Source organism: Prionailurus viverrinus, chromosome A3 (genome assembly GCF_022837055.1).
Source record: "Prionailurus viverrinus isolate Anna chromosome A3, UM_Priviv_1.0, whole genome shotgun sequence".
Taxonomy (NCBI): domain Eukaryota; kingdom Metazoa; phylum Chordata; class Mammalia; order Carnivora; family Felidae; genus Prionailurus; species Prionailurus viverrinus.
The window spans coordinates 117572358-117599449 of record NC_062563.1 but is presented as its reverse complement, the minus strand read 5'-3'; the positions used below and the strand labels follow the sequence as shown (position 1 = coordinate 117599449).

Genomic DNA, 27092 nt, shown 5'->3' with positions numbered 1-27092 from the left:
GGTGTTCCTGTATTAGAATTAGAGCAATATAGGATGGAAGGATCCAGGGGGGTCCTGGTCATACAAATGGATGTTTGTTGAAAGGCATTTTGTCTCTTACCCATAACTGCACAACAGAAAGGGGTAGGGTCCTAAGGGGCCACAACCATCTTCACATAGTCATCCACATACACAACCAGCCCACACTCATATGTGTACAACCACACCCACATTACTGAAATGTAGGGAGCCCTGCAGTCTTTATGAGAATGCTTGAGGGACACTCCATTGACCTGATGGTTGATGGAACCTATCAATTGATAGGCTGAATGGACTAGTTAGTAGATCAAAGTCATAAGGCCAGTTGAGGAAAGGAAATAGTCCTCTTTATCAGGGAGCTATTCTGAGGCCTGGGGCATTTTTCTGATTCTGTTAGGTTGCTAGACAAGTGTAAGCCATGCCTTAATTTCCTCACTTGTTAACATTAATCCTATGCATCAGCAAAAAAAAAAAAAAAAAAAAAAAAAAAGTTACAGAAAGGGAGGGAAGCAAACCATAAGAGACTCTTAAATATTGAGAACAAACTGAGGGTTGATGAGGGGTGCAGGAGAGGGGAAAGCGGATGATGGGCATTGAGGAGGGCACCTGTTGGGATGAACACTGAGTATTGTATGGAAACCAATTTGACAATAAATTATATTTAATATAAAAAAGCATTAATCCTGGAATAGGATTAATCTGCCATTCACTTAAGAAATAATAATTAAATGAGTAAAATGTGCTCATATTATTATGAAGATACTGTCAATATTCACTAAAAACTAAATGAGACCGCTCAGATCCAGTCTCCTGGAATTTGTTTAAAAACAAATTAAGACTGAGATCTTGACAAGTTTTAAAAGACTTGGGGCGCCTGGGTGGCTCAGTCAGTTAAGCGGGCCGACTTTGGCTCAGGTCACGATCTCGCGGTCCGTGAGTTTGAGCCCCGCGTCAGGCTCTGTGCTGACTGCTCAGAGCCTGGAGCCTGTTTCAGATTCTGTGTCTCCCTCTCTCTCTGACCCTCCCCCATTCATGCTCTGTCTCTCTCTGTCTCAAAAATAAATAAACGTTAAAAAAAAATAAAAGACTAAAACCCTCTTTCAATTTATATGGACGAGTGGGTCTTTTTGGAGCAATCCGCTATGGCTCCACATAAGTCACTTATTTTCCCCAAACAGAGTTTGAATGCTTCATTTGCAAATTGACAATGACCTGTGTTGGGGGAATTGCTTGATAAGAGGACCCAAAATGCAAAATACTACCCCCTCGCCCTTTTTAGCTTAAGAGCTGGGATTTGCTTGAAATTTTTGCAAAAAAAAATTCGAGGAAAAATATACCTAGAACACACACTTAATGTATAAACAAATGTGCACAGCTCATAGTTTGGGAAGGAGGAGGGCTATAAAGGGCAACATATGGAGGGATGAGTAAACTGGCCCAATCTTTTCCATTATATGTTTTAATAATAATGTTAATAACAATAGCACAGCATTTTATATTAGTATATTCTTTTGTACCCTTCAAAGGCTGTTAGAAGTGATCTCATTTGCTCACTACAATAGCCTACTCTGAGAATGCACCATAGCAGTTCATTCACCCCTGCTTTGCACATGAAAGAAAACCTGGGGCCTGGAACGTTTGATTCTCAAATTGCAGAGCTTTTGAGACCTTGGTCTCCAGGAATCTTTGTCAACCCACTTATCATCTTGCTGTGGACTGGCACTCAGTAGGCGTTTTGTGAATATTTAAGTGTCTGATAGGTGTGAGATCACTTCCAGGAATTTTGCCCATCAGACTCCACAATGAGCCCTCAAAGCTTGCTGGTGATTGAGTGATCTCTGGCACACAAAAGCCCACTGCAGGTAGGCTCTAAGGTAGTTCCCAGTGATCTCTGCCTCCTGGTAGTCATGCCTTGCTTAATCCCCTCCCTTTGAGTGTGGATGAAACCTGTGCATTGCTTCTAAGCAATAAAATATGATAAAAGCGATGGGATGTCATTTTCATGATTACATAAGATTGTAACTTCCATCTTGCTTGCAGCTTCTCTCCCTTTCTCTTTCTCCCTCTCCCTCCTCCTCTCCTCTTCCTAGGCTTCTCCAAGAACTGCCGACAATTATGTGAACCTGGAAGAGCACCTTCCCTGATGGAGCTTTCAGATGAGACTCAGCCTTGGCTAACACCTTGATTGCAACCTTATGAGACACTATGGAGCAGAGGACCCAGTTGACCTGAGCTTGGTTCCCTGACCTACAGACACCGATATAACAAATGTGTGTTGTTTTAAGCTACTGCATTTATGATAATGTGCTATAATGCAATAAATCACTAGGCACCCCCAAACCCCACACCAGCACTTTCATGGGCTTCCTCATCTTTTGTGCAAGTACCCAGCATGGAGGGCACTGGCTAGACTCTGTTCTTCCTGGTGCCTTCTCTCTCTTTCCTCCTTGAGGCAGTGATGGCTGGGGTGATTCCACCTCTTGTTCCTTTGCCTCTTGTCAGTGGAGGAGCAAGTGGGGAGGACTCCCTTATGTGATCTAGAGTTAGTATTTCAGCCTGTCTCCTCAGGTTCCTCTGTCCAGCTCTGGGCCCAGATGAATTAAAATAAATCTCTCTGTCCAGGACTACTGCAGCTTTGCTGCAATAAGCAGAAAGCTGAATAAGCTCCAAGGGGATGTAGGGTTGTTTTACAGGCTGACCCAGCAAGTCTGGGAGTAGGGTGATAATTAAAAGTGGTCTTCCCTCAAAACAAGTGCTTAATGTATTTGTACCGATGGAGGGATCTTTTGTGTCTGCTGGTCTTGGAGCTAAATGATCTTAATCAAGGTGTGCTGAGACCAGAGTTCCTGGATCATTTGTTGCCTCCCACTTATGCAAACTTTCACTGAAACAAATGGGAAACAAGGAATATGTTTTCTCAAGCCATCCAGGAGAGAGAAAGGCAGTGAATCCTCTCTTCTGCTAGCAGGAGTCATGGCCTGGTATTACAGCATTTTGTCTGTAGCCTTGCCATACTCCCAAACACCAAGTAGCATCAGACTGGGCATTTGTGAGGGGTTTTTGAGCCTGTCAGAGCTGGATGATGCTGATGCTGTGCTAGTTCTCTAGGGTGGCCCAGGATTGGGAAGTTATGAAATAACAATATAGGTTCTTTCCTTTCTCAAAGGACACTAGATTTCTTTTCAAAAATGATGATCAGTTTAGTATAATTTGCAGTGCACCAATCTTGGATGAAGACCTCCTCACCATCCAGCACAGAGTGAAGCCAGAACCATGGAGTTGGCTGGGGGTGGGGTGGGGGGGTGGGGAGCAGGGAACCTGTCCTAATTCCAGATGCCATCAAAATTGGAAATTGGAAATGGAACCGGAATTTCTCTTGTGCCAAGAGAGTGGTGGTTTCACATCAGGCTTATGTGGACCTAGCTCTGGGTGGCACATTTTTCAAGAGTGGTGCTTTGGCTCACTCCCAGCTGCAGGCCCCACAGCACCCAGCACAGGGCTTGGCACACAGCAGGCATACAGCGCATGCTTGTTAAGCTTGTTGAACTGAACTCAGCCCTACCTGATTTTTTTTTCCCTTCTAGGATTGGGATTTGGGGAATTATAAAAGCACACTGACTAGAAAGCAATGATGTTTTCTGTGTTGAATGCTGAGTTGAATCTCCTGAGGGGAAAGAGAAAACCGGTCGATCTGGATATAGCAAGAGCTTTTCCCTTGCTGTGGTCAGCAGCTAGGTGGTTTTTGGGATTGCTCCCAGTGGGTATAGGGTTAGAGCGGGAAGACTTTGTGGAGTGAGCCAGCTTAGGTTTGGATCCTGGCTCTGTACGTGATGGGTGGGACAAGTCACACAACCTTTCCTTACATCTGAAATGAGAGAACAGCAATGGCTCATACAGCTCACTTTGTGTCCCGTTCCCCTTTCAGCCTATGATATGCGTTCACTTCACTGAACTTATGAAATGTAAGCACTAATAATGTAAGCGTCATTTTTTTTTTTTTTTTTGACGCGGGGAAACAAAGGCACGGAAAGGAGAAGGGAGTAGCTTAAAGTAAGTGGCATAGCTGGGACTTGAACACAGGTAGTCCGTGCTCTTGAAAAGCATGCCAGACTCAAAATGGGTGATGAGGCATGGGAGGTGCAGCTTCTGGTCATGGAATGAATGAGTCATGGGGATGGGATGTGCAGCATAGGGAATATAGTCAGTGGTACTGTAACCCTGTTGTATGCTGCCAGATGGCAGATACACTTGTGGGGAGCACAGCATAACATATGGATGTGCTGAATCAAGGTGTCGGACGCCTGAAACTTGCGTAACACTGGGTGTCGGCTAGAGTTCAACAAAAAACAAACAAATAAACAAACAAAGCCCTATGGCATACTGCTTCCTGAGAGTGATGTCTATCCTCGGGGTGCCTGGGGGCCTGTAAAGACCAAATGAAAGATGCTGAGTGTGCTGAGTAACTGTGTACAGATCAAAGGAGGCAGCCGGGAAGCTGTTGCTGGTGGGCGGTCCGTAGGGGAGCAAGCCTCCTCCTCAGCCTTCTGCTCCACCCCATACTGCCACCAGGTCCCCGCGCAAGCAACTTTCTCTCCCTTGGCAACCACGCAGGCCACCTCTTGGGGATGCTGACTAGGTCTCCAAAGTACAAAACCTCTTGTACCGGAAGAGACTCTTTAACGTCAGTAATGGGGATCGTGAATCATGAATTAGTTCCACCCCACGTCTCTTCCTGGAGCACAGCTGTGTTAGCTTCCAGGGAAGGCAGACGTGCTCAGATGAAGAGTGACATTGTAACCAGGAGGGCTCTGAACCTGGCGCAGTGACTGGGGTCCCGCAGGCCTCGTTAAGGCTGGCGCTTCCTGTGTCATCACTAGTTCCCTCGCTATAAGTAGGTGATAATCTAAATTTAGTAAAATAGGAAGGAACATACAGCACTTGGTTGAAAAGCAGGCCGGCTGAACAGGAACATGGCCAACCACCCAAACAGGTCCCAAGGACTGTATTGATGGCCCCATGCCTGCCTGAGTCTTAAGGAATTGCTACCCTTAGTTGAATGGGTGCTAAGTGCCTTCATGTGCTCTGACTGGGGAGCGGGGTGGTGGTTTACACAGAGGGAGGCCAATTAGCTGCAATTATCAGCTTTCTTACATGTCTGTGGGTACACTGTGTACCCAGTGTGCTGTTTTGAGTATCCGTGAAGATGCAGATGTGCTCTGTCTAAGCAAAAGCACTAGAAACCCGAGTGTTTCAGAGAAGAGATTCCTCCAGAAGACTAGTCAACAGTAGGATTCTTAGAGGATTTATTACAACTTGCCCTTCAATATATTACCTGGCTTAGAAAAATTAGTTTTTTTATATGATTAAAAAATGAAAGACCATGTTCTTTAGCCTCTTACACAAGTTGTGTAACTTAAGGCAAGTTACTCACCCTCTGTGGGCCAATTGCCTCATCTGTAAAAGGGGGATTATGTTATAGTACCAACTAATGAGACACTGCATACAAAAGAGCCCAGTACAGTTCCTAACACCCAGCACCACCCTGTGACTGATGGTTTCTACGTGTGTAAAGAGGTGATGACAAAATGCAAGGCCTTTGCTGTCTAAGAGAGAAAAACTTGGAAGTATGTCACGTGACTCTGAGCCAGCCTCTCACCTTCTCCAGACCTAGGCTCCTCATCTGTTTAAAAGAGGCTGCCTGTTGGGGCTCCTGGGTAGCTCAGTTGATCTCACGGGCTGTGGGTTCGAGCCCCGGTTCGTCGGTTCAAGCTCTGTGTCGGGCTCTGTGCTGACAGCTCAGAGTCTGGAGCCTGCTGCCGAGTCTGTGTCTCCCTCTCTCTCTGCCCTTCCCCCACTCGCACTCTGTCTCTCTCTCTCTCAAAAATAAATAAAACATTTAAAAAAAAAGGCTGCCTTTTTAAAAGAGGGTTGTTAAACTTTGTTTCACATCAGGCTTTTCTTGAGAGTTTTGTTAAACATGCAGAGTGTCAGCTCTCCTTTCCTAGACATTCAGATTCCACAAGCCCCTGGGGACCAGGAAGCTTCATTTTTAATGAGCAGCACTTCTGGGTCCTCCCTCCCCTAGCAAGGTGATCAGAAGCAGATGGTGTCGGGACACACTTGGAGAAACACTGAGAACTCCCTGTCGCACCCAGGAAGTCCCAGATTCTGTCACTGTGCATTTCTGGGGAAAGCTGTTAATGATGCAATGAACCCAAGAGTCCAGCCTGAGTCCCCCCAGGGTGGGTGGGGCTCCCGGCACTTCTACCCTTACTTGTTTCCTGTCCTCCCTGCCTTGGGGCCCCCTGCCTCCAAAACTGGCACATGGTAAAAAGCTAAGGTGAAAGTACGGACCCCAGCTTCCTCGCTACCCCCAAGCTGGCAGGTGCTGACAAGTGACAGGATGATAGGATTTGTTTGGGATTGGATTAGGATACACTTGTTTGTTCAGGAACTAGATGAATCCTGACTATTTCCGTGGGCCACTGAAGTAAGCCTGGCCGCGTCTGCGGCACCTGAGCACAGACGGCTCTGGTGGACATGAGAAGACAGGTTGTGAGCGAGGGGGCTGGGCCCTGGGAAGCCGCCTTGCCACAATGCCGTCATCCCCAGAAGGGCATGCTTGGATCATAATGGTTCTAGCTACAAATTCTATTAACTCTAATAGTTGTTCTGTGGTGAATGGATAATGCATTTAGCAGAAATAGACTCAATCAATTTATATGAAACACATAAAACTTTCTCATTGAAATTGGCATCTGTTCTTGAATCATAGAAGCGTGTGTAGAAATGGACAGTCTGTTACCCTTTCTTCTGGGCACATTAGCAGTGCTGTGGGTTAATTGGAGAGATGGGCCAAGAAAGCTCTGGCTGCTTTACCCCACATCCCTTCTGCCTTTAGAAACACGGGGCTGGTGATGGGGAGGGACCTGAAAACTGTCTACTTCAAACTTTGAGGGTTTTTTTTAATGTTTAATTTTTTTTGAGAGAGAGAGAGACAGACACAGAGACAGAGTGCAAGCAGGGGAGGGGCAGAGAGAGAGGGAGATACAGGCTCCAGGCTCTGAGCTATTAAGCACAGAGCCGAATGTGGGGCTTGAACTCATGAACCGCGAGCGAGATCATGACCTGAGCCAAAGCTGGACACTTAACCGACTGAGCCACCCAGGTGCCCCAAACCTTGAGTTTTGAAAGAAGCAGTTTTTGGGATGCCTGGGTGGCTCAGTTGGTTAAGTGTCCTACATCAGCACAGGTCATGATCTCATAGTTCGTGAGTTTGAGCCCTACATCTGTGCTGACAGCAGAGAGCCCGCTTTGGATCCCCTCTCCCCCTCCCCTCTCTCTGCCTATCCCCCACTAGAGCGCTCTCTCTCGCTCTCTCTCAAAAAAATAAATGCTAAAAAAAAAAAAGAAAGAAAGAAAAGAAGCATTTTCTTGCCTTTGCCTGTGTTGACATTAGCCCCTCTTCTCTGAGCTCTGCTACTTGTGGGTTTGCTGACAGGCCCCAGCTGTTACATGAGGAGAGAAAAGGCTGTGCAGAGGTGGGACACATCCCTGGACCTCAGTTTGCTAGTGCAAACCTGCCAAGGCTGTGCACAGAGGTTCTGACTCCTGGTCCAGTGCTCTTTCCATGATCCTACAAAGTTCTAAATGTCCGCCCCCACCCCCCACCCTGACCCTACCCTTTGGCAAGAGATGTCTACTGGGAAAACAGTAAACCAACGATCACTAAACAACTCACAGGCAAGACTGTGATTTGATGCTAGGGTTCCACGAGTTACAGATACTTGTGGGCTGGGCCCAAGGTTTGTGCAGTTCTTATTACGTAAACTGAGCTAATTCCCTCTTGCCCTCCCTATACAACATGTGAGCTCACAGGAGAATGAGAGAGGAAGCTGAGGCAGGATCACTGGGCCTTGGGGGTCCTGCCTGTCCTTGTCTGGGCTTTGGGGGTGGGTGGCAGAGCCTGCTTGCACACTCATTACTGCTGAGAGAGAGACAGAGAGAGAGAGGGGGAGAGAGAGAGAGAGAGAGAAACTCTGCAGTCCCGTGATTGCATTATCCCAACCATTTGGTTAGTGTAATTGTATGTGCAAAGCTGACAAATGTAATTTCCCCAGACTTAATACTCGCCCCACTTTCTCTCTGAGTTTCTTCATCTGATTAGCTAAGGTGACTCAGGCTTCCGAGAAAGCTTCGAGAAGCACCTGGACAGGCTTTTCCTGCCTAGGTGCTCCAGTGGCTCAGCTCTGCCCCATGGGCTTGGGGGTAAGGCCACCCCCAAACCCTGAGGTCAGGCCCTCGACATGGGGCTGAATTAGGGGAAATGTGGAGTGTTTAGGGAAACCTGGATGTTTTGTGAGTACCTGTTTTCAAAAGGCCTGATGTGACCTTTGTGTTTCTAGGAGGTGCTCTAACACCTGCCAGGAGGAGAGCTGAAATGCCACCAGACGCCCTTGTTCCAGCCCAGAGGAAACTGACAGTGCTGAACTTTGGGAAGACAATCTTGTTATTTTGTCTCCTCCATCCTTTGTTGGAAGGCTGGGGGCTGATTTGTTTCCTGGATGTGGGGGCAGGGATTTTCACCTGGGGTGCTCTCCTGCTCTCTTCCATTTTTAGTGTTTATCTCTGGACGGGGACACCTAAAGTGGCTTAGCTGGCTGAAAGAATGGAGACTTCGGGGTCACATCTTGGCTCCACTCCTTGTCAGCTGTGGGGCTCATTCCTCCAGATGATCTTCTCATCCCACAGTGGTAATGACAGCAGCTACCCGTGGCCAGGGTGAGGACAGGAGGGATTGGTGTGTGAAACAGCCCAGCCCAGGGTCAGGCACGCTCCTAGATTGCTCCTCCCCTTCTTTCCCCTCCCTACCGCATCTCTCCCTCCTTCTCCAGAGGCCCTCCCAGGCAGAAGTTCTAAGCTAGGTTAAGCTTCACCTCGCAGGCCATGAGCTGCTGGTTTACAGGCCCACCCCTCCCTTCCCACCTGTGCTCTCCTCGTCTAGACTGGGAGTTCTTTGGGTGCTCGACCTGGGTCTTGTTCTGTTCACCATCTCTGAGCACATAACTGGCCACAGAGGAAGTGTGCAAGGGCTGTGGTTGGGTCTAGATTAAAGCTGGGTGAAGGAGGGCCTCGGCATGGACCTAGGGTGCCTGTTCTCCCTGAGACCATGAGGCTGAGCCCTGGCCAAGTGGCCCCTCAGGGGGTGTGGTGGACATTGTCCTGTGGGTAGTAGGGAAGGGGCACCCTGCTCATCCTCCTCCTGATGACTCAGAGACACCCCCACCGCACACTGCTAGGGGTGGGCGACAGGGTGGGACTGCGGCATCTGTCAGGGGGGTTAGGGACTGGGAGCCTGCCTCAGCTTCTCCCTCCCTTCTTGCTCCCCAGGGCGAGAGCAGGTTCCTGGGAAAGCACTGCCTCTGTGCCCAGTTCTCTAAAGCCTGTCCAAGGAGCCTACTCAGGCTGCTTGGGGACGTGTTTGCCTCAGTGTCCTCTTCCCCTACAGTTGGGGTCATTCTGGAAGGGGGTCTGGAGATAGAACGCTGACCCACAGCCACCTGCCTGTCCTTCCTGCTCTGAGGCAGGGCTGGGCAGCAGAGGAAGCTCCAGTCTCTCAGGCAGCCACTCGCTTCTGATTTTAGTCGGAGGTTGTGGGGTAGCGTTGTGGCTTTCCAGCCACCACATGATTTCATTAGTCTGAGTGGCCACTGTGCAGACCCTCATCGATGAGCCTTTTAGGGACAGTGGGAATTATATGGCAATAAACTGGGGAGTCAGGCGGGGTGGATGGCTGCTCCTAAGTGCTGGCTGCAGGGGAGCTGGCTGCCAATATCTGAGATCCGAGAACTGAGCTCAAGCCTCAAGTGCCCCTGGGTCAATCAATATGTGTTTCCGGAGCCCCTGCCATGTAATCAGTGCTGGTGGTTGGACAGGGCGGGGGCTTGCCTCGATGTTTGCTGAACGTGTCCTGAATTTATGGTCGGGAGGCAGTGACTGACCGGGGCTGGGGAGTCCCTGGAGGTCAGTCCTTGGGGTGGGATAGTGAGGCGAGGCATCAAACAATGAACAGAAGGCTAGCCCGTTTCATGAATGACCATGAGACAGAGTCGGGAAATAGAGAGAGGTGGCAGGCTCCCTTTCATGTGGAAAAATGAAAAGGTGTTTTGAGGTTTTAGTTAAAGGTGAAGGGAGGAAAGGGGAGAGATGAAGGGAAAAGCCCAGGTCTGGCCCCTGGGTTAGATCAGGCAGGAATCGGGGACAGAGAGAGCTCCACCTGGGGTGGCTTTTCAGGGCAGAGGAAGGAAGGGATTTCTTCCTTCAAAAACAGAACAAGGCTGATATTTATGTAATAAGTTGAGAGTCAGTGAAGTTAGTGTGAAGGTATAAACTTCTGCTTTTTTTTTTTGTACTTTGCACTAAACGAGGATTTCACGTTATAAGCAGAAATTAAACATTTATCATTTATCTATTGTTATTTTAATAAAGCGACCTTCTATAGGAAAAAGAGTGTGGTGGACAGTGCCGAGCCCCTGCTTACCAAGGTTACTCGCACTACTCCCATACCCAGGCACGTGCACCACCCCTACCCTGGGGGAACCCCTTGACCTGCTGGTGTTGGGCCGGGGGCTTCACAGCTTCTCTGGGGTGAGGCTCATAGGTCTAATAACTGCCAAGGAACATCATGCCGGGTTCAGAGACTGATTCTAAGAAATTTCCTCCTCGTACAAAGAGTAGCTGAGAAGTCACACCATGGTTTAGGGCCAGAGGCTGAAGAGGCCTGGGTTCAAAGCAGTAAGAGTCTTCATGAGAAGTCTTTCAGCCCAGAAAATGCTGAATAAAACAGCTTTGGTGGGGTGGGGAAGCCACGCTTTGGGGAAATGTGTTGAACCTGAAGGTTTTGGGCCTTTACCCGTGGTGGGCTAGCCTGTCTTTGTGCAACAAATAACGGCTTTGGGCCCAACCCTCTTTATATGAGGAGAAGAAATCTAATGTAGGGTTTGCTTTGTTCAGTAAATGGGGAGAGGTTTCAAGGGACTGAGTGGAGGAAAGGATACCAGCTTGGTTCTCCTGTTTGGTTCCTGGGTATTCCCCAGTAGCTCCTTTGCACAACTTCCAGATGCTTCATTCGGCCAGGTGATAAGAGACCCAAAAAAACATCCTTTTGGAGCCCATAGCCAGGATGTAGGTTCTGTTCCTTTTAAAGGTTGACCATCTAATTCTTTAGACACCACTCCCCACTACAATCACCGCACGTATCTCTCTTCCGCCTTTTGCCACAAAAAATTTACTTTACTTACATTTGTAAGTTGAACCCTTACCTGTAGGGTCAAAGATGGGGGTCTCTCTTGGTGTATTTTCCCAGGGTTTCGGCTCCTTGTTTGGGTTTCTCTCAAACAGATTTCTTGATTTGGGTGCTGTATCCTGCGGCACCTTGTCCTCCCCACTGACTAGAATAGAGAAGACCCCATGGGCTGAGTTAAGTGAGGCTCTGTTTAAGAGAGACAGATGAGCATGCCCCGGGGAAGGTGGGAGAGGCAGGTGGGCTTAGGTTAAGGAGGGATAGTGAGGCCCGGGGCAGTCTGGGTTGGGGACAAGTGCAAGGGACAGGGTGAACTCACTGGTGAGGTAGCAGTCCAGGCTGATGGAGATATTGTCGAAAGCCACGGTCGCTCTGGATCCTTGCCCCCACCACGCAACAATCTGCAGCCAGAACCTGTATGTGTGTCAAGAGGAGTGTGTGTAAGGAACAACCTGGGTTGGTCATTTCTCAGGATTCAGCATCTGGTGAATGTGTGCCGATACTTGGCTCATTACCATAGTTGTTATCAGCCTTACCTAATCGCAGAGCAGTTGTGAGACTGGAGCAGTCCACAGCTCCCCCTACTTCTCCAGCACAGAGTACTTCCCTTTCGGAGGGATTGTTCCATATGTTAACCAGTTTAGAGTCTAGGACTTGGGTCCAGGACTCCCTGAAACTCTGAGGAGAACTCTTTCACTTTTTGGGTGTGGACGTTTGGACAGAAATGAGTGGGCTTGACATTCAGCAGGTACTCCTTGGTAGAGCTGAAGTCATTCTTTTTTAAAAAAATTTTTTTTAATGGTTTTTATTTATTTTTGAGACAGGGAGAGACAGAGCATGAACGGGAGGGTCAGAGAGAGGGAGACACAGAATCTGATACAGGCTCCAGGCTCTGAGCTGTCAGCACAGAGCCCGACGCGGGGCTCGAACTCACGGACCGCGAGATCATAACCTGAGCCAAAGTTGGCCGCTTAACAGACTGAGCCACCCAGGTGCCCCTGAAGTCATTCTTAAAATACTAAAATGCTTCTGTACCAACTGATAAAGAGCCATTGTCCCCCAAGTGTCCCATGCTTGTTGCCTCAGGCAGCCTGGCTCCTTCCCTGGTATTCTAATTTTTCACATTATCCAGCAACCAAAAGTTTAACCCAGTCCGGGTCTCAAGGATCTGGTGTCTCATCCAGCATCGGTCTCCACTGGGGTTGGTCTGTGTAGTGCCTGACCTGTTGTTAAATATCAATAATTTGACTAAGACCTGGGGATTTGTAACCAACACAGAGTGGGCTGTAAGTATTAACAGGAAACCCATCGAGGTTTCCTCACAGAGAAGGTAGCATTTAAGTTGGTTTTGAAAGAAGGCGAGGACTTGGAAATGTGGATGGGGATGGTGAGGGAGGGCATCTGCAGTGGAGGAAGTGGAGTGAGGATGTGTCAGAGAAGGGCAGAGCCCCCATGGCTCACGTGTGAGTGGTGTGGAAGGACACAAAGACAGTGAGAGGCACGTGTGTATCACACACCCACATCAGGCTTCTCCACAAGCCTTGGCAATATCACAGTTGTCTCAGATTTCCCCGGGGGACATGGTCTGCAGGTGAGCTTCCAGCTCAAGCCTGTGTAACATGGGACACAGCCAGGCCTGGGATTCTCAAGTGGCCAACAGGGACCTTAACACTGTCATCTTGTTCTGTTTACAGCAGTTGCCAGGGTTAGAGAGACGCTGCTTGCAGGCAGCAAGAGAACAGGTGCATAGAGCCATGTGGGGATGGTGACTGGAAGAATTCACATTCCCAGGTGGAAGAGCAGTGGGTAAGGGCCCCACAGCCCACATTTCTGATTCTCCTCTCTGGGTCACCATCTCCGAATCTGTCATCCACAGGCTGAGGAGCCAGGCCAGGTGCTGAGCACCATGGGGGTAGCTTCCAGGAGGCCGTGGGTGCCTGAGCAAGTAAATTACATGTGTGCACCCACTGAGTGTGGGGGAGAGGGACAAAAATCCCTGTTTTGCCCTAACTGGGCCCTTCCAGGGAGGCTGCACGCTCTCCCACCCCTCTCTCTGCCGTCCTTCATCATTACTGAGAGATTAGGACTGCAAGCTTCTCAACCAGCCACTGGGCCTCTTAGCATGGAAGGCATGATGTACGCTGGAGCTGGAATGGTTTCTAAATAGAAGAGTCTCTAAAGTGCGCTGCAAGGCAACGGCAGTGGCAGCTGCTGTTTAAAAGAGTTTGATTGACACCGGGAATTGCACATATTTTGAGTCAGGAACACTCCTAACAATCAGGGAAGACTCAATCAGATGTCAGATCAGATGTAAACATGCAATGCTGCCTCTGTCCACTCGAAAGGCCACACTGCCAACCCTTGCTCCCCAAATGCTCCAGACTCCTGAGGCTGCAGGAAGGGACAGGGGGGACAAAGGTGGCTCATGCTGGGGTGTGGGGAGGGCAGGGGTGAAGCAGAGGAAGTTTGTGAATGGGGTCAGGGGAAGGTAGGTGTTGGGGCAGAGAGGGGGCAGCAAAACCAATCTGCGAGTTTCTTTTCTGTGGGAGGCACTAGCCAAGAGGCCAGATGGCCATCGGGACCACCCAGATCCAGGATTTTCTGTTTGGATGGTACCTGGTTGTGTGTCTTTAGCTGAACTTCATGTGAAGAAGAGATTGCTCCTGGCTCTGCTCCCCGCTCCCTGCTGAAGATGGGTGAGGCCTTCTCAAGGCTCTCAGTCTTTCTGGTGCAACCAGTCTTTCCTGTTTTGGTCTCCTGTACAGATGCCAAGTCACTCTCCAGGGTCAGCTGTGGCCTCAGGTCTTGAGTTGTAGCATATACCAGATGGACTGCTTTGGTAATGAGGGAAAGTTCTAGCATGTACCAGGTGGACTGCCCTGAGACTGACAGGAGGTTCTAGCATGTACCAATTGGACTGCTCTAGAATTGGGGGAAAGTTCTAGCATGTACCAGGTGGACGACTCTGGGTCTAAGGGAAGGCAAGGTCCATGCCACATTACTGCCAGGATTATGGGGCCAAGTGGTTCCAACAAACATATAGGTATTCCACTGCCCTTATCCCAAAGCCTTAGCTCTGTATGGAGAAAGAAAGCTGAGCCCCCATGGCTGGTAGAGCTTAGCTCTCCCTCTTCATGGGCAGCCCAGTCAAGGAGAAGGGAAGAGCCAGCTCTTTGGGGATCCTCAAACTCCCTCACTGATCTGTGCTGTTTAAAAACATGGCAGCTGAGGTCTTTATAGCCTTAGCATGGATTTCTCTCCCTGCCACTCAATAGTTCACACCTGCTCAGTTCTTTCAATTTCTCCAAAGATGACATTTTTGATTGCATGGGTTATTGTTGTTTTTTTCTTTTTTTCCTCAGCTGGTGGGGTTTGGAGCTTGTTGATACAACAGACTTGGCTAGAGATCTTGGTTGGAGCCAGTCTTTGCCTAGAGAACGCACCCCGTGACTCTGTCATGCTCAGCTTTACAGAGAGGCCTGTTGAAAATTGGCCTCAGGGGATCCTGGGAGGCGGCCACTGGGGCAGTGGGCCAGGTTTAGAGGGGACGGCCTTGAAATTCGGTATCTCCCAGACTCACTGGGCAGATCTTTGCATAGAAAATGCTAAAGCTGCTCGTGCACAGCTCAGAAAACACGCAGTCTCGTTCAGACAACAGACTGCTAATGGACAGTGAATATAGTGCCTTATTTGCCACTCTGCCAGCCTTAGGGATTGACAAACCTAATTAAGTTCACTTAATGATTTTAAGTAGCTGACAAAAAGGTGTGTGTCTGAATGTGGACTGAGGGAATAGCAATGCTTTAGAGAGAGAGCAAGAAAGAATGGCTGGCTTGGGTAAAAAGCATTTATTTAACGGATGGGCACCGTGTCTCAGATTCCTCTGGACCATTTAGTGGGCTCAGAAGAGGGGGAGAGTTCTGCATCCCCTTTTGCAGCTGGGACTTGTCTGGGCTCTGGCTGCTTAGGAGAGAGAGGGCAGATACTGCTGAGGAAAAATGCTTTCTCCGATTTCTCACTGCGCACTTGATTTGCTCGGCAAAAGTCTTCTAAAATGGACTGTCACAAAGCTTGGATCGCGGTATGCATTTCTATTAGAATAATGTATGTGATGAAAAAGCCCTGCCGCATCCATCCTATTATCTGCATAATTGACTTCAGTTACCAGTTGAAAAGGAGGGGCCGATGGCCAGCTTTGGGATCCTGGGACCAGCCTGTCTGGGATCAACATGGGTAGGGCTGGACACGTGTGCCCTGCCTGACTCTAGAAGCCTTTGGCTCTCACACAGTAAAGTGGGCCTGGACATTAAAGGCCAGACTCAGTAGTTGGGAGCACCCTCTCTTCCTGCTCAACCCCGACTCTCAGAAGTAATTTACCATCTTCTGATTTGGTTTCTCCCTGGGCATAATGACACCAAGAGCAGTGAGGAAAAGTCCATACAGAGTGATTCCAAGGTTGCCAAGGGCCATAGAGATCTTTCGCAATGAATTGGCTTCTGTGAGGGAGCCCTTTGCAGTAGAATAGGGGAGAAAATGAGTTTTCAGCCAGGCTGAGCAAGCACGGAGAATCACTCACACTCTTCAACAATCTCAGTCCCAGGCTTCCAGGCACTGGCTGTCTGTGACTAATGGTTCTGGTTCCCACATTTGCCCTGGCTTGCCACCAATCTGAAAGGTCTCCTGCCACATGGGTGTTCCACCAGACTTCAGGGCGGGGAGAAGCCCTTCTCTGGCAAGTTCCCATATTGCTCTTTCATTTCTCATTGTGGGTCATGTATATTAAGCTCTTCCTGGGCCGTAGGAGCAACTGGGCGCCTGGAGGGCTGTCCAAAGCTAGAAGGAATCTGCAGTCATTCTTTTCAAGAGACTGAGAAGTCCATTCCATCTTCCAGAGACATTTCTAACACTGACCTCTTCCTCTTCTCTTTGCTGCTGTGTCAGCTTATGGTTTGAGAGCTGAGGTAGTGCCAGAGATGGAGGTGCCCTCCAAGGTGGGAAGACAGAGGAAAAGGGTGGTTGCTGGTTTCCTTCTATCCTGACAAATATCTTTATGAGCCTGAATTACCAGCTTTCTCTGCTTGGTGAGGGCTGAGTTTCAAAAGGTAGAGTGGAGTGAATTCTGGGCTACATAGTTGGTAGGACTCTGGGCAAGTCACTGAAATTTGTTAGGCACGATCTTTTTTTAATTTTATTTATATTTTTAGGGGCGCCTGGGTGGCGCAGTCGGTTAAGCGTCCGACTTCAGCCAGGTCACGATCTCGCGGTCCGGGAGTTCGAGCCCCACGTCAGGCTCTGGACTGATGGCTCAGAGCCTGGAGCCTGTTTCCCATTCTGTGTCTCCCTCTCTCTCTGCCCCTCCCCCGTTCATGCTCTGTCTCTCTCTGACCCAAAAATAAATAAACGTTGAAAAAAAATTTTTTTTTAAGTTTATTTACTTATTTTGAGAGAGAGAGAGAGAGAATATCAATCCTAAGCAGGCTCTGAGCTGTCAGTGCAGAGCCCGATATGAGGCTCGATCCCACAAACTATGAGGTCATGACCTGAGCCGACATCGAGTCACATTTAACCAACTAAACCACCCAAGCACCCTGGCACCATCTTGGATTTTTAAAAAAATACCTATGTAATGTGGGTATTTTCACAGTGGAAGCTTTTCTTTAACATGGGAGATTCTGATTCATTGTTCCTGTTTTATATATATTTTTAGAAATCTGTGCTTCCTCAGGTAGTGTTATAAATTCCATATCTCCCCCTCTGGCTTTGAACAAAGATTATTTGAGCACCTACTATGAGTTCAGGCACGCTGTCTGCAGCTGGGAATATAGAGATGCACAAGAAAGACATCAACCTTGACCTTGAGGAATTCATATGACTTGTGATTCATATTATTCAGTGACTAGGGTATTTCTAAATACCTTTTAAGTTCTGCCCCTATAGAGCTAGAATGTACAACCTGGGGAAACACTGAATCTGGGTAGTGAGAGAGAAGTTAAGAAAGACTTTGAAGAACTGAATGCCTAGGATAATGGTAGGGCTTTGGACAGAAGAATCACACAGGAGGAGGCATATTGAAGGTGTGGGCAGGATGCCAATCAGGCAGCTAGAAACCCAGGTATGGGACTCAGGTGAGATAAAGATGATGTGCCACCTGCACAGAAGTGAGAGCGGAAGTGGTGAACGCCAGTGAAGTCCTAGAGAAAAGCATGTATAGAACTGGATTCTGCTTTGTTTCAAATATCAGCAGCCTAGTTATCCCCTAAATTCCAAACTTTGTGCTTGGGGAGAGAAGGGCCGAGAACATAGGTTTACATTTTCAGAGGCACTAAGAGTTATGAAAAATATGTGCATCTGTTGACTTGTAAATTGAGCTGTGGCTATTACCAAGAAAATCTTGAGCTGATCCAAACATCCTGCTATTCTAAAGGGGTTCACTTATTGCCATTTTGAGCGACTACTTCTTAAAACCAGGCTCACAGGCAGGATCCGTCTCACTGTTTTGCACTCTTGATTGTAGAAACTTAGCAATCAAAAGCAACAACTTGTCCCAAACGTCACAGTAAATCAGTGTTAGAAATAGGATTTAAAGCTCAGAATTGCTAATCTACTCTTTGCTCCAGTGATCTGGGATATTTCCTGAGAAAGAAACAGGACCAGATCCTTTCAGAGTTATGAATGTTTGATTTGTATATATCTATGCCTGGCTGCACATTGCATTGCTGAGCCACCAGCCACATTTCTTCCACTATTCTCAGAGGGCCAGCCCAAGGCTGTCCTGGGCCAATGGTGCCATGTGGAAGGTGGCAGCTTCTTCTCCCCCAGCCCATCTTCCCCCTTTCTAAGTCCCACTTCCAGGCTCAAAGCATTTCACATTTGGTCCCTCACAGAGCCTTCAATAGTCTCCTTGTTCTGGTTTCCCATCTCTGTACTCAATGGCTATTACCAACAGTGCAGAGTCCAAAATATGTGGCCTAATATCCTTGCTCACCTTCTCCCAAGGAGATTGCTCAGGATTCTCTGATATGACCTAGTTGGCTACTCTTGAACCCACATAAAACATTCTTGCCTATAAGCCTCCACTCACCCTGATGGCCTTCTTTGGAATGCTCTTATTCCTTTCCCACTTCAGGAAGATCTAAATTTTCCACAGGGTCCACCACCTTATAATAATTTGTGTTCTCCATTTCATCCTCCCTGACATGGAGGTCACCATGCCATCTGAACACAGACCATGCTGTCAGCCTCTGCACAATACTTCATGTGTTGCTGTTTCCCTCTCATTGCATATGCTCTGTGTCTCCCCCAATCCCCTAGCATGCAGGCCTTGTGACTGGCAAGAGGCTGGGTCATATACCCCTTTCCATCCTCTGTGCTTGATGGGGGCTTAAAATATGTTTGCTGATGATGTGACAATGACATTTCCCTAGTCACTCAATTCCCTGTCTTGCCCACAAGACATCTGAATCTGACATTTTGTGTCAATGACTTCCAAGTGTGGTCAAATATCAAAATTGCTTTAAGAAAGGAGAAATTCAGTAAAAGAAATTCTGGGGTGATTTCTGCCAAAAAGTAAGGTTTTGCTACATCATAAAATTTTGGGAATGAAACATTCATGCTTTAGAATAAATCCTGGAATTGATTTCAGCCTTGAATTATTAAGGTTCTAGGAGAAGACTAATCAATGGTCAGAGTAGCTAAATAAGGAATTGGTATTCTCAAGTGACACTCTGATAGATGCCCAGAGATAAAGGCTGTATTCCTTGGCTTATTCCGAGATACATCATTTTCCCCCCATCAAATTCATTTTCCCTTCTTCTGGACACAGAGCTAGACTACATTTCTCAGCATCCCTTGCAGTTAAGTATGATCTTGTGACTGAGTTCTAGCCAATGGAAAATGAGATGAAGTAATGACTCACAAAAATCTTCCTATATGAGAACCCCTCCCATGCCCTTTCTCCATTGGCTGTCTTAATGCAAAGGATTCCAAAACTGGAGAAAAGGATTGAGCCACAGGGAGAAGGAGGCTGGGCCCCTGAAGGACAAGATGGAAAGTCACTATTCAACTAGCACACTAATTTTGGATTTCAAATGAGCAAGAAATGAATTTCTTTTGTACATCCTTGAGGATTGGAAGTTTAATGTTACTTTGAGTAGTGTTACCCAACTAACATATCGTGTAGCACAAACCTATTTGCTTAGGTGTTCTCCATGTATCTGACATGGTTGGGTTGATGACTAACTCACTTCTTTGAGTAGGATTATGGGTAAAGTTAGCCCTTGTCTGGCTGCAGGACTCAGAAGTACCCTTCCTTCACAACTACAATCATCACTTAGTTCACACTCTATACCACTCGAGGACTAGGGACATGCCTGAGTAAGGCAAAGTGGATTCAAGGAGTGTGGTCTAGTGCTCTGGGATGCTAGCTTCCTCATCTCTCTGGGGAAGGTAAGGAGAGCAAAGTCAAGTTTTCCATGAAGAGCTCTGAGCTTGCTGGGTTTACTCAGTGCTATGCACCCTGCTTCACCTAAATTTACCCTGGAGCCTACCATTTTCTCCTAGTGCAGAAAACGGACTCAGGCTGATGTGAATAAGCATGCTGAGATCCCCAGCCCCTGTAGCTTCAGGAAGGGACACTTGCACTGCCACAGCTGGTTAGGGGCAGAAAACACCTTTTTTTTTTCTTTACCCACTATTTTAAGGGCCCTAGAAGTGCTGGGTTTTTTTGCCTGTGTACATGGACTCAGGGTAGTCAGACTCACTCAGGACAGGTAGGCACCACCTGAGAAAGCAGACCCTTGAGATCTTCCCCTTCCCTCTGCCCTCACCTCTGACTTTGAAGCCTACGGAGCCACTACCGAGTGAGTGCCTGATGTGCATCTGTTGGTAGTGAGTGAATGAACAAATGCAGGCTACCCAAGGTGACAGTCATTGCTCTTCTGTTGGCATGGACATATCTAGCAGAGGGAGAACCCCAAACTGGCTACCAGAGAGGAGCCTGTTTGGAAGTGAGGAGCTCCAACAGCTGTGGCTTATTGAGCCTCATGCTGTTCTCTCTGTCTGTACTTCCCTCTTCTCTGGCTCTTACTGTCCTTTGATACAAAGGTCTGTTTTCCTACCAGGCTCCCCCTATAGATGACATTCCTAGAGGGCTGAAATACATTACTTGTCCAGGTAAGTTTGTCACTTGGCACCAAGTAGGGCAGTAAGTGTTGGCTGGATAAATACATAATATCTGGATGATTTTGGAGGTTAGTACCATTTTACACTGGAGCATCCACAGGTGTTCTCTGGTGGACTGAAAGGAGATAGAAGGAGCTCTAAGAAAGAGCCTCTATGTTTAACTACCTGTAGGACCTTGATTTAACCCCTCTGTGCCTCTGTATTCTCACCTGAAAATGGGGATGACCTCTCCCCCAGCCACCCAGAAGTGTGGGACAGAGTGGGCGCCTCGAGTTGTGAGGGGGTAGAGCACTCTGGGAGGCAGGTGCAAGGCTGCTATGGGCAAGGGACAGGGGGCAGAGTGTAGGGTGGTCCAGGAGCTGTTGTGACCATGAAATGTAGCCTGTCCAGCAGAGGAGTAGCCGATACTGGTGTGTTGGGTTTACAGGGGTGACATCTTCTTCTTTCATAGGCATCTCTCCTTTCTGGGGAAGGACTGGTGGAGGCAAAGCAGCTATAAATGGAAACTTTCACAGAAAGGAAGGCAGGCATAAGGTGAAAAACCCAGGCAGGGCCTGACCTTTCACTGGCTTCTCCTGGGGACCATGTAGGCATTATATGACCTCGACTTTCTGTGTCAGTCCTTATGGAAGTGAACTGTATTCTCTACTAGAGGGTGGTTTGTTAAATGTATAACTAAATGTATTTTATTTTTATGCTTTTGTTAGACATGGCACATTACTACATTTGCAAATGAAAAATGCCTATTAGGACTTATGCCTAGCTCTAAAGTGGAAATAGTCAAAGGCATGCTAGAGCGGTGACTTGAAAAACCACATGGGGAAGGGGCCATTGTGTTCCAGAAGAAAAAGAAGAGAATCTCCCTGTGCTGGTGATGCTGCCTGGGCTGGAGATGAGAGAAGGCAGGCAGGTAAGGGCTGGGTGGGAAATGGTCTTTAGCAGGAGCTGGGCTGCAGAATTAAGACGATGGGTTTCAGTGGTAGATGGTGAAAAGGGAAGACAATAAACTAAATCAGAATGAATAAGGGGTGTGGCCTAAAAAATCCCAAACCAAAATGTTTTGTTAATAACAATGGCTATCACTTATCAAGTTTTCTATTACATGCCAAGCACTGTGTCTTCATTTCCTCAGGCATGTACATAGAAGTAGACCAGCCTAAGGGCTAAGAGAAAATTATTTAACCTCTTTAGACCTCATATTCCTCTTATAAAAAGGGGGATTAATTTTGGTATCTATCCCAAGGGATGTTTTAAGGATGGAATGAGATAATGCATGTTAACTACTTGTTACAGTGACTGGCATTAACAAATGCTGGCTCCGGTCATTATCATTTCTAACTCTTCTCATGGCTCTATGAGGAAGCTTTGGTTCAATTTACAGATTGGTTCAGATTTTAAAAAATCTGAATTAAACACAACTTTTTAGGAGTGTGTTTAGACCTGCAAACTGAGGTTCATTGGAAATTTCTGGATTTCCTCTCCCTGGAAGTTAATTGCCTCTCTACTCAGGTAATAAATGATGAAAATGCCCCTCTAATGCCTTTCTCATCACCGAAAGATACTACACAAAGGGGCAGTATTGTTACTGATAGCACCCTATGTAAAGTGGAGATTCTGTGGATGAGAAACAAGAATGGGATATGAGAAAAATCTTGGCTCTGTGGAATTTGGCCTAAGTACATAAAGACATAACTCTCAGTTTAACTGATTCCATTTGAAAGATGCATTTGTCAAACACACTACTTGTCTTTTAGGACAAAGGATACAAAAGGAACAGAAATCTAAATATTTCCAGAGGGAACATTTTTTCTTGTTAGACTATGTATATAGGATATGGCTAAAAGCCTTTATAATGATAATGCTGGGGAATAGAGCCTCCACATGAACATTAGGTTATGTACTTTCTATTTGGCTGTATGATGGCAGTGATTTGTGGGACAAGCTTTGATCCATAGTGTTTTGAAATCTATCTTGTAATGAGTCAACTTAGCACCTGCTTCTGCTCTGTGAGCGTGTCAGAGCTTAAGATGGTGTGGGAACATTGTGCTTAATTTACTAGGATATATTATTATAAAGAGGAAAACTAGGTGTATGTCCTTATAAAAGACTGACAGATTGAGGGAAGAGAACTTGCCTTTCGTCCATTTGAGTAAAGATAGAATTAATTCCAACAGAAAGAATGGCAATTGAATGGGGGAGAGAATAAAGAAAACTAGCTATATGAGGTGGCTGTAAAGTAATGAGATAACTTTTAAGCACACATTGAGCCAATATTTGAATTGGTGCTGCCCTTCAAAATTACCTTGAAAGAACATATCTGTATTCCAGGGGTGTTGCTATTGCTCAAAACATCATGGGCACTACTCATGAAGATTTTTCTCGTTACTCTTTATAATATGGATTTATGGTTAATATCACTTCATAATGATGACAGACTATGGCGTTATTCCTATTCCTTTGCCTGTTTGTAAATGGACAGAAGAAATACCATTCCATGGATCAGTGTCTCCCCATTATAAGCCTTAATATACCGATGGCATATTCTCTGAGCTTTCACAGAAAGACTACTATGTGGTGGCAGCAATGTGAATGTAGCTCTTTGCTCTCAAGTGCTCAGCTCCAGATCTCTCTACTCCAAAGGATTAGGGCACACAATTAGGATCAAAGTCTTTCTTATAAAGTGATTCTGACAGAGCAGTGACCAGAGATAAAGGAAGTCCAGGTACCAGCCAAGTCTCTAAAGAAAATTCCTTGCTATAAGAATAATAAATGCTGGTTGATTTCATCTGATGGGACACAGGTGTTGCTTTGGTATACAGAACACTTTGCAGCAGTATTTATTGTAATGTGATTTTATCTGTTTTGTTAGATTGAACACAAGAAGAATGTTAGATGGATTCCAGTAAGTGAAATTCTCAGTTAATTCAGCTGGAATTTGGAAATGTATGCAATTTCTCTCAACACATCATTCTGTAAACACATATTTGTTGGACATATGATGTGTGTGTTAGGAATGGTTCTAGATGTTCAAGGAACAGTGATATATAAGACAGATCTGAGCTCTACCTTGTTAATGTGTATATTCAGGTATTAAAAAAATAGATAGTAAATAGTGACAAATTATAGAGATATTTCAGGAGCCACGAGAATATATTGTAGGTGTACTATAGTCTAGAGGTCTTTTTTTTTTTTTTTTTTTCCAACGTTTATTTATTTTTGGGACAGAGAGAGACAGAGCATGAATGGGGGAGGGGCAGAGAGAGAGGGAGACACAGAATCAGAAGCAGGCTCCAGGCTCTGAGCCATCAGCCCAGAGCCTGACGCGGGGCTCGAACTCACGGACCGCAAGATCATGACCTGGCTGAAGTCGGACGCTCAACCGACTGCGCCACCCAGGCGCCCCAGTCTAGAGGTCTTTAAAAAGTGAAGGAAGAGTGGCAGTTAGGGAAAAGGAAAGTAGAGGAAGAACATGTCATGTGAAGAGAATGGAAGGTACAAAAACCTGTAAGAATCTAGCAAAGTATAACTGAACTGAAAGAAGTATCTAAAAGATGGGAGCTCTTTAGAGCTAACCTGTAAACCCTAATAAAGCTGCTTCAAAAAACTCTGTAATGCATACAATGTAATGTAATGTTGGAGACCCTAGGATTGGAAGAGATTTGGGCCAACATTGGGAATAAAGTTCCTGCTCCTTTCAAGGTCCTTGATTGAGGAGCTGTCCACGATGTGAGTGCTGAACAGCTGAAGTCAGAACTTGCCTAAGGAAGCAGGTGGTACAGGAGCTAGTGACTACCTAAAGGTGGGGGGAGAGGAGAGTTCTTTGTCTTTTATCCATTTTCCTTCTCTTTCCCTTATATATTTCCTTCCTCTACTTCTCCCTCCTCCCATTTTCATTTTCTGGCAATCTGGCAGCTATAGCTCACTCTCTCTAGGAGGAAAAGGAAGAATATGTTTCTTGCTCCTTCCCCTTAGAAGGAGTCTACACAACACTGATGACAGAAAATTCAGAAAAACACTCACCTCTATCATCTTAGGGTTGCATGACTAGTTATTATTGCTAAATGGTCCATCCCAGCCTCTTCTGAGGCATCAGGTGGGGAGATTATTATTATTATTATTATTATTATTGTTATTGTTATTGTTATTATTATATTGTAGTTATTATTAGTAGTTATCACTGACTGAGCACTTACTGTGGGCCAGGAAGCTTACCAAGAACTTTACTCTCTAAGCCTCAGAGTAAACTTTATTATCTCTGTTTTATACAACATGACTTGACTTGGAAGATCAGTGGTTGTGACTTGTGCTACTTTTTTCCCAATAAGTTATCTGAGGCTACATAACTGAGGGATGAGGGTGGAGGATGTGGGGAATAAAATTCATTGATACTTACTATATATAGATGCTTTTGACAGTCATTTTATTTAGTCTCATAACAACGCCGTGAAGTTGTACTGTGATGATACTTTACAGATGTGGCCACCAAGGCCCAGAGAGGTTCAGTGATTGGTTGGGGTCACACAACTAGTGAGTGTTGGAGACAGTTTTAAACTTGGGACTATCTGATCCTAAAGCCTATGGTCTTTTATCCACAGTGCTTTTTTAGTTTTATGGGCCAGTCACTTCTACTGGTAAGCGATTTTAGCAACTGAAAACTGCCATGCCTCCTTCTCCTGCAGTTCCATTTACCTCTGGGTCTTGATGCCTTCTATATCATCTTTAGCTCTGGGTGGGGGGAGTAGCTTCCTACATCAGAGCATGTCAGTGGTGTGCAGGCTCCTGGTGAATGGAGTCACTTGTGTGTTCTGTAATTGCACACTTATTAGGTCACAAGGCATCAACAAACCAAGCTGGCCTTTGTCTGAATCCCCACTGGACAGTTTGGTCTCAGTACCAATATTGGAAATGTCAGTCTGGTAAACAGCTTTTAACAGGGAGGAGGGAGGCTGAGAACAAAGTCTCCTTCAAACAAAACTCTCACGGATGGGAGTGAACAGAGTCAACATCTTACTTGCTTTAAATCCCCTGGAGTGGTTATGAAAGAGAGAGGACTTGCTGGATTGAAGAGAAAAAAACCCCTTTGATTCATCTGAATTAATTTAGCATCTCCCAGGAGGAAGGGCTCTGCCATCACCTTCCTGTTCTCCATCCCCTGCATACAACTCTCACAATCCCGGAGGACAAAAGACCAGTCCGTTGTAGGGAGTGCCCACACTGCCCCTTCCTCCACTTTAATTAAATCCATTTGTCCTAGGGGTAGCACTGTGCCTCAGGATGTCCAAGGGCTTTGATCTTTAACCCACACACATCTGAAGGAGTGGGAAACTAGTGCTCAGAGTGAGGACAATCACTTTTTCCTATGACAGCACAGCTGAAGTTATGAGCTCTTGGAAATAGCAGACTCTGTGAAGTTTCAGTGAAGAATTTGAGACCCAACTTTATCCTTACAAAGCTGCATGCCAACTGGCATCACCTTCACCTTGCCTTAAGCTCTTTGTCCTCATTTTTCAGAGGCGAATTCATCAGGATGGTAATTTGATGGGTTTTAAGAGTCTAATGCAGAGGAGCTAGGGTTGCTGGGTTTGATATTTAGCCTGTTAAAGTTGGCTTTCCCCCTCCAGATCCACTTATCTGCCCCCCCTTCTAGAAATAACTCCCACCCTCTGCCCTCTGCCTATTTTGTTCTGGGACAGATTAGCACACCAGCCATCAAGGGTTTAGTATGATTCATCAAGGAGTCATGTGAGCTGCTGTGCTAGGCTGGGCACTGCTTGCTCCAGGCTGGCTGCAGGTGGCAGACTGGTGCCATCCCAGGGAGACAAGTGGCAGTTGATCTCAGTGGTTACTTCTCCATTGCAGAGCCATGCAAAGTCAATGATCTTCTAGTCCAACCCTCTCAGCTTAAAGATGAGGAAACTGAGACTCAGAGAGGTTCAAGGTCACAAAGCCACTAGTGATAGAATTTAAATAGGAGTCAGGGCCTCTGGTAGAATCACTCCCCTGTTTAGTGAAGAATTTACCTTCTCCTTCATCTACTTGCTTCAGGGACCTGACTCCACAAAGTCCTGGACTTGGACTGACCTGAGCACCAGTCCTCACTCTGATGCCAACTTGCTGGTGCTGATAACTCTTTGGTTCTCGAAGAGAATCTTGTGAAAGGGCAGGGTGGGGAATGTGATGAGGTCTGTACTACCTATGTCACAGATTTTGTTGTTAATAAGGGATAAATAAAATGTCAAATGGGAAAGTAAGGCAAAGTGCATTAATTAGGAGAAAATATACATATAAAGCCTGATTATTATTTGGCAGTAATATGAGTTGTTCAACTCATGAGTATGAATTTTATTTCTACTACAGATACTGGAGGCAGTGAATCAGGCCAGGTTAGTGATACAAGAGATAAGTGCTCATTAGCCTAGAAATCCTACAGAGAAACTCAGTGCTCCCTACAAGTCTGCAGAAAGTGGTGTGTGTGTATGTGTGTGTGTGTGTGTGTGTGTGTATGTGTTCATATTTGTGTGTATGCACATGTATGTGTTCATCTGGATGCATGTCTTGGGTAGTGGTGATGGGGGGAGGGAAGACATGACCC

The 27092-nt window shown here is 46.5% G+C and overlaps 1 protein-coding gene across 1 annotated transcript in view; it reads right to left on the bottom strand.

Moving 5' to 3' along the window:
* ALK (ALK receptor tyrosine kinase) overlaps nucleotides 1-27092 on the bottom strand; it is a 676334-nt gene that overhangs the window by 70710 nt on the left and 578532 nt on the right. The window contains exons 10-11 of the mRNA XM_047852186.1: nucleotides 11640-11734; nucleotides 11340-11468 (exon numbers count right to left, since the gene is read on the bottom strand). Coding sequence (XP_047708142.1) covers nucleotides 11340-11468; nucleotides 11640-11734 — 224 coding nt within the window. The remainder of the gene's footprint in view (nucleotides 1-11339; nucleotides 11469-11639; nucleotides 11735-27092) is intronic.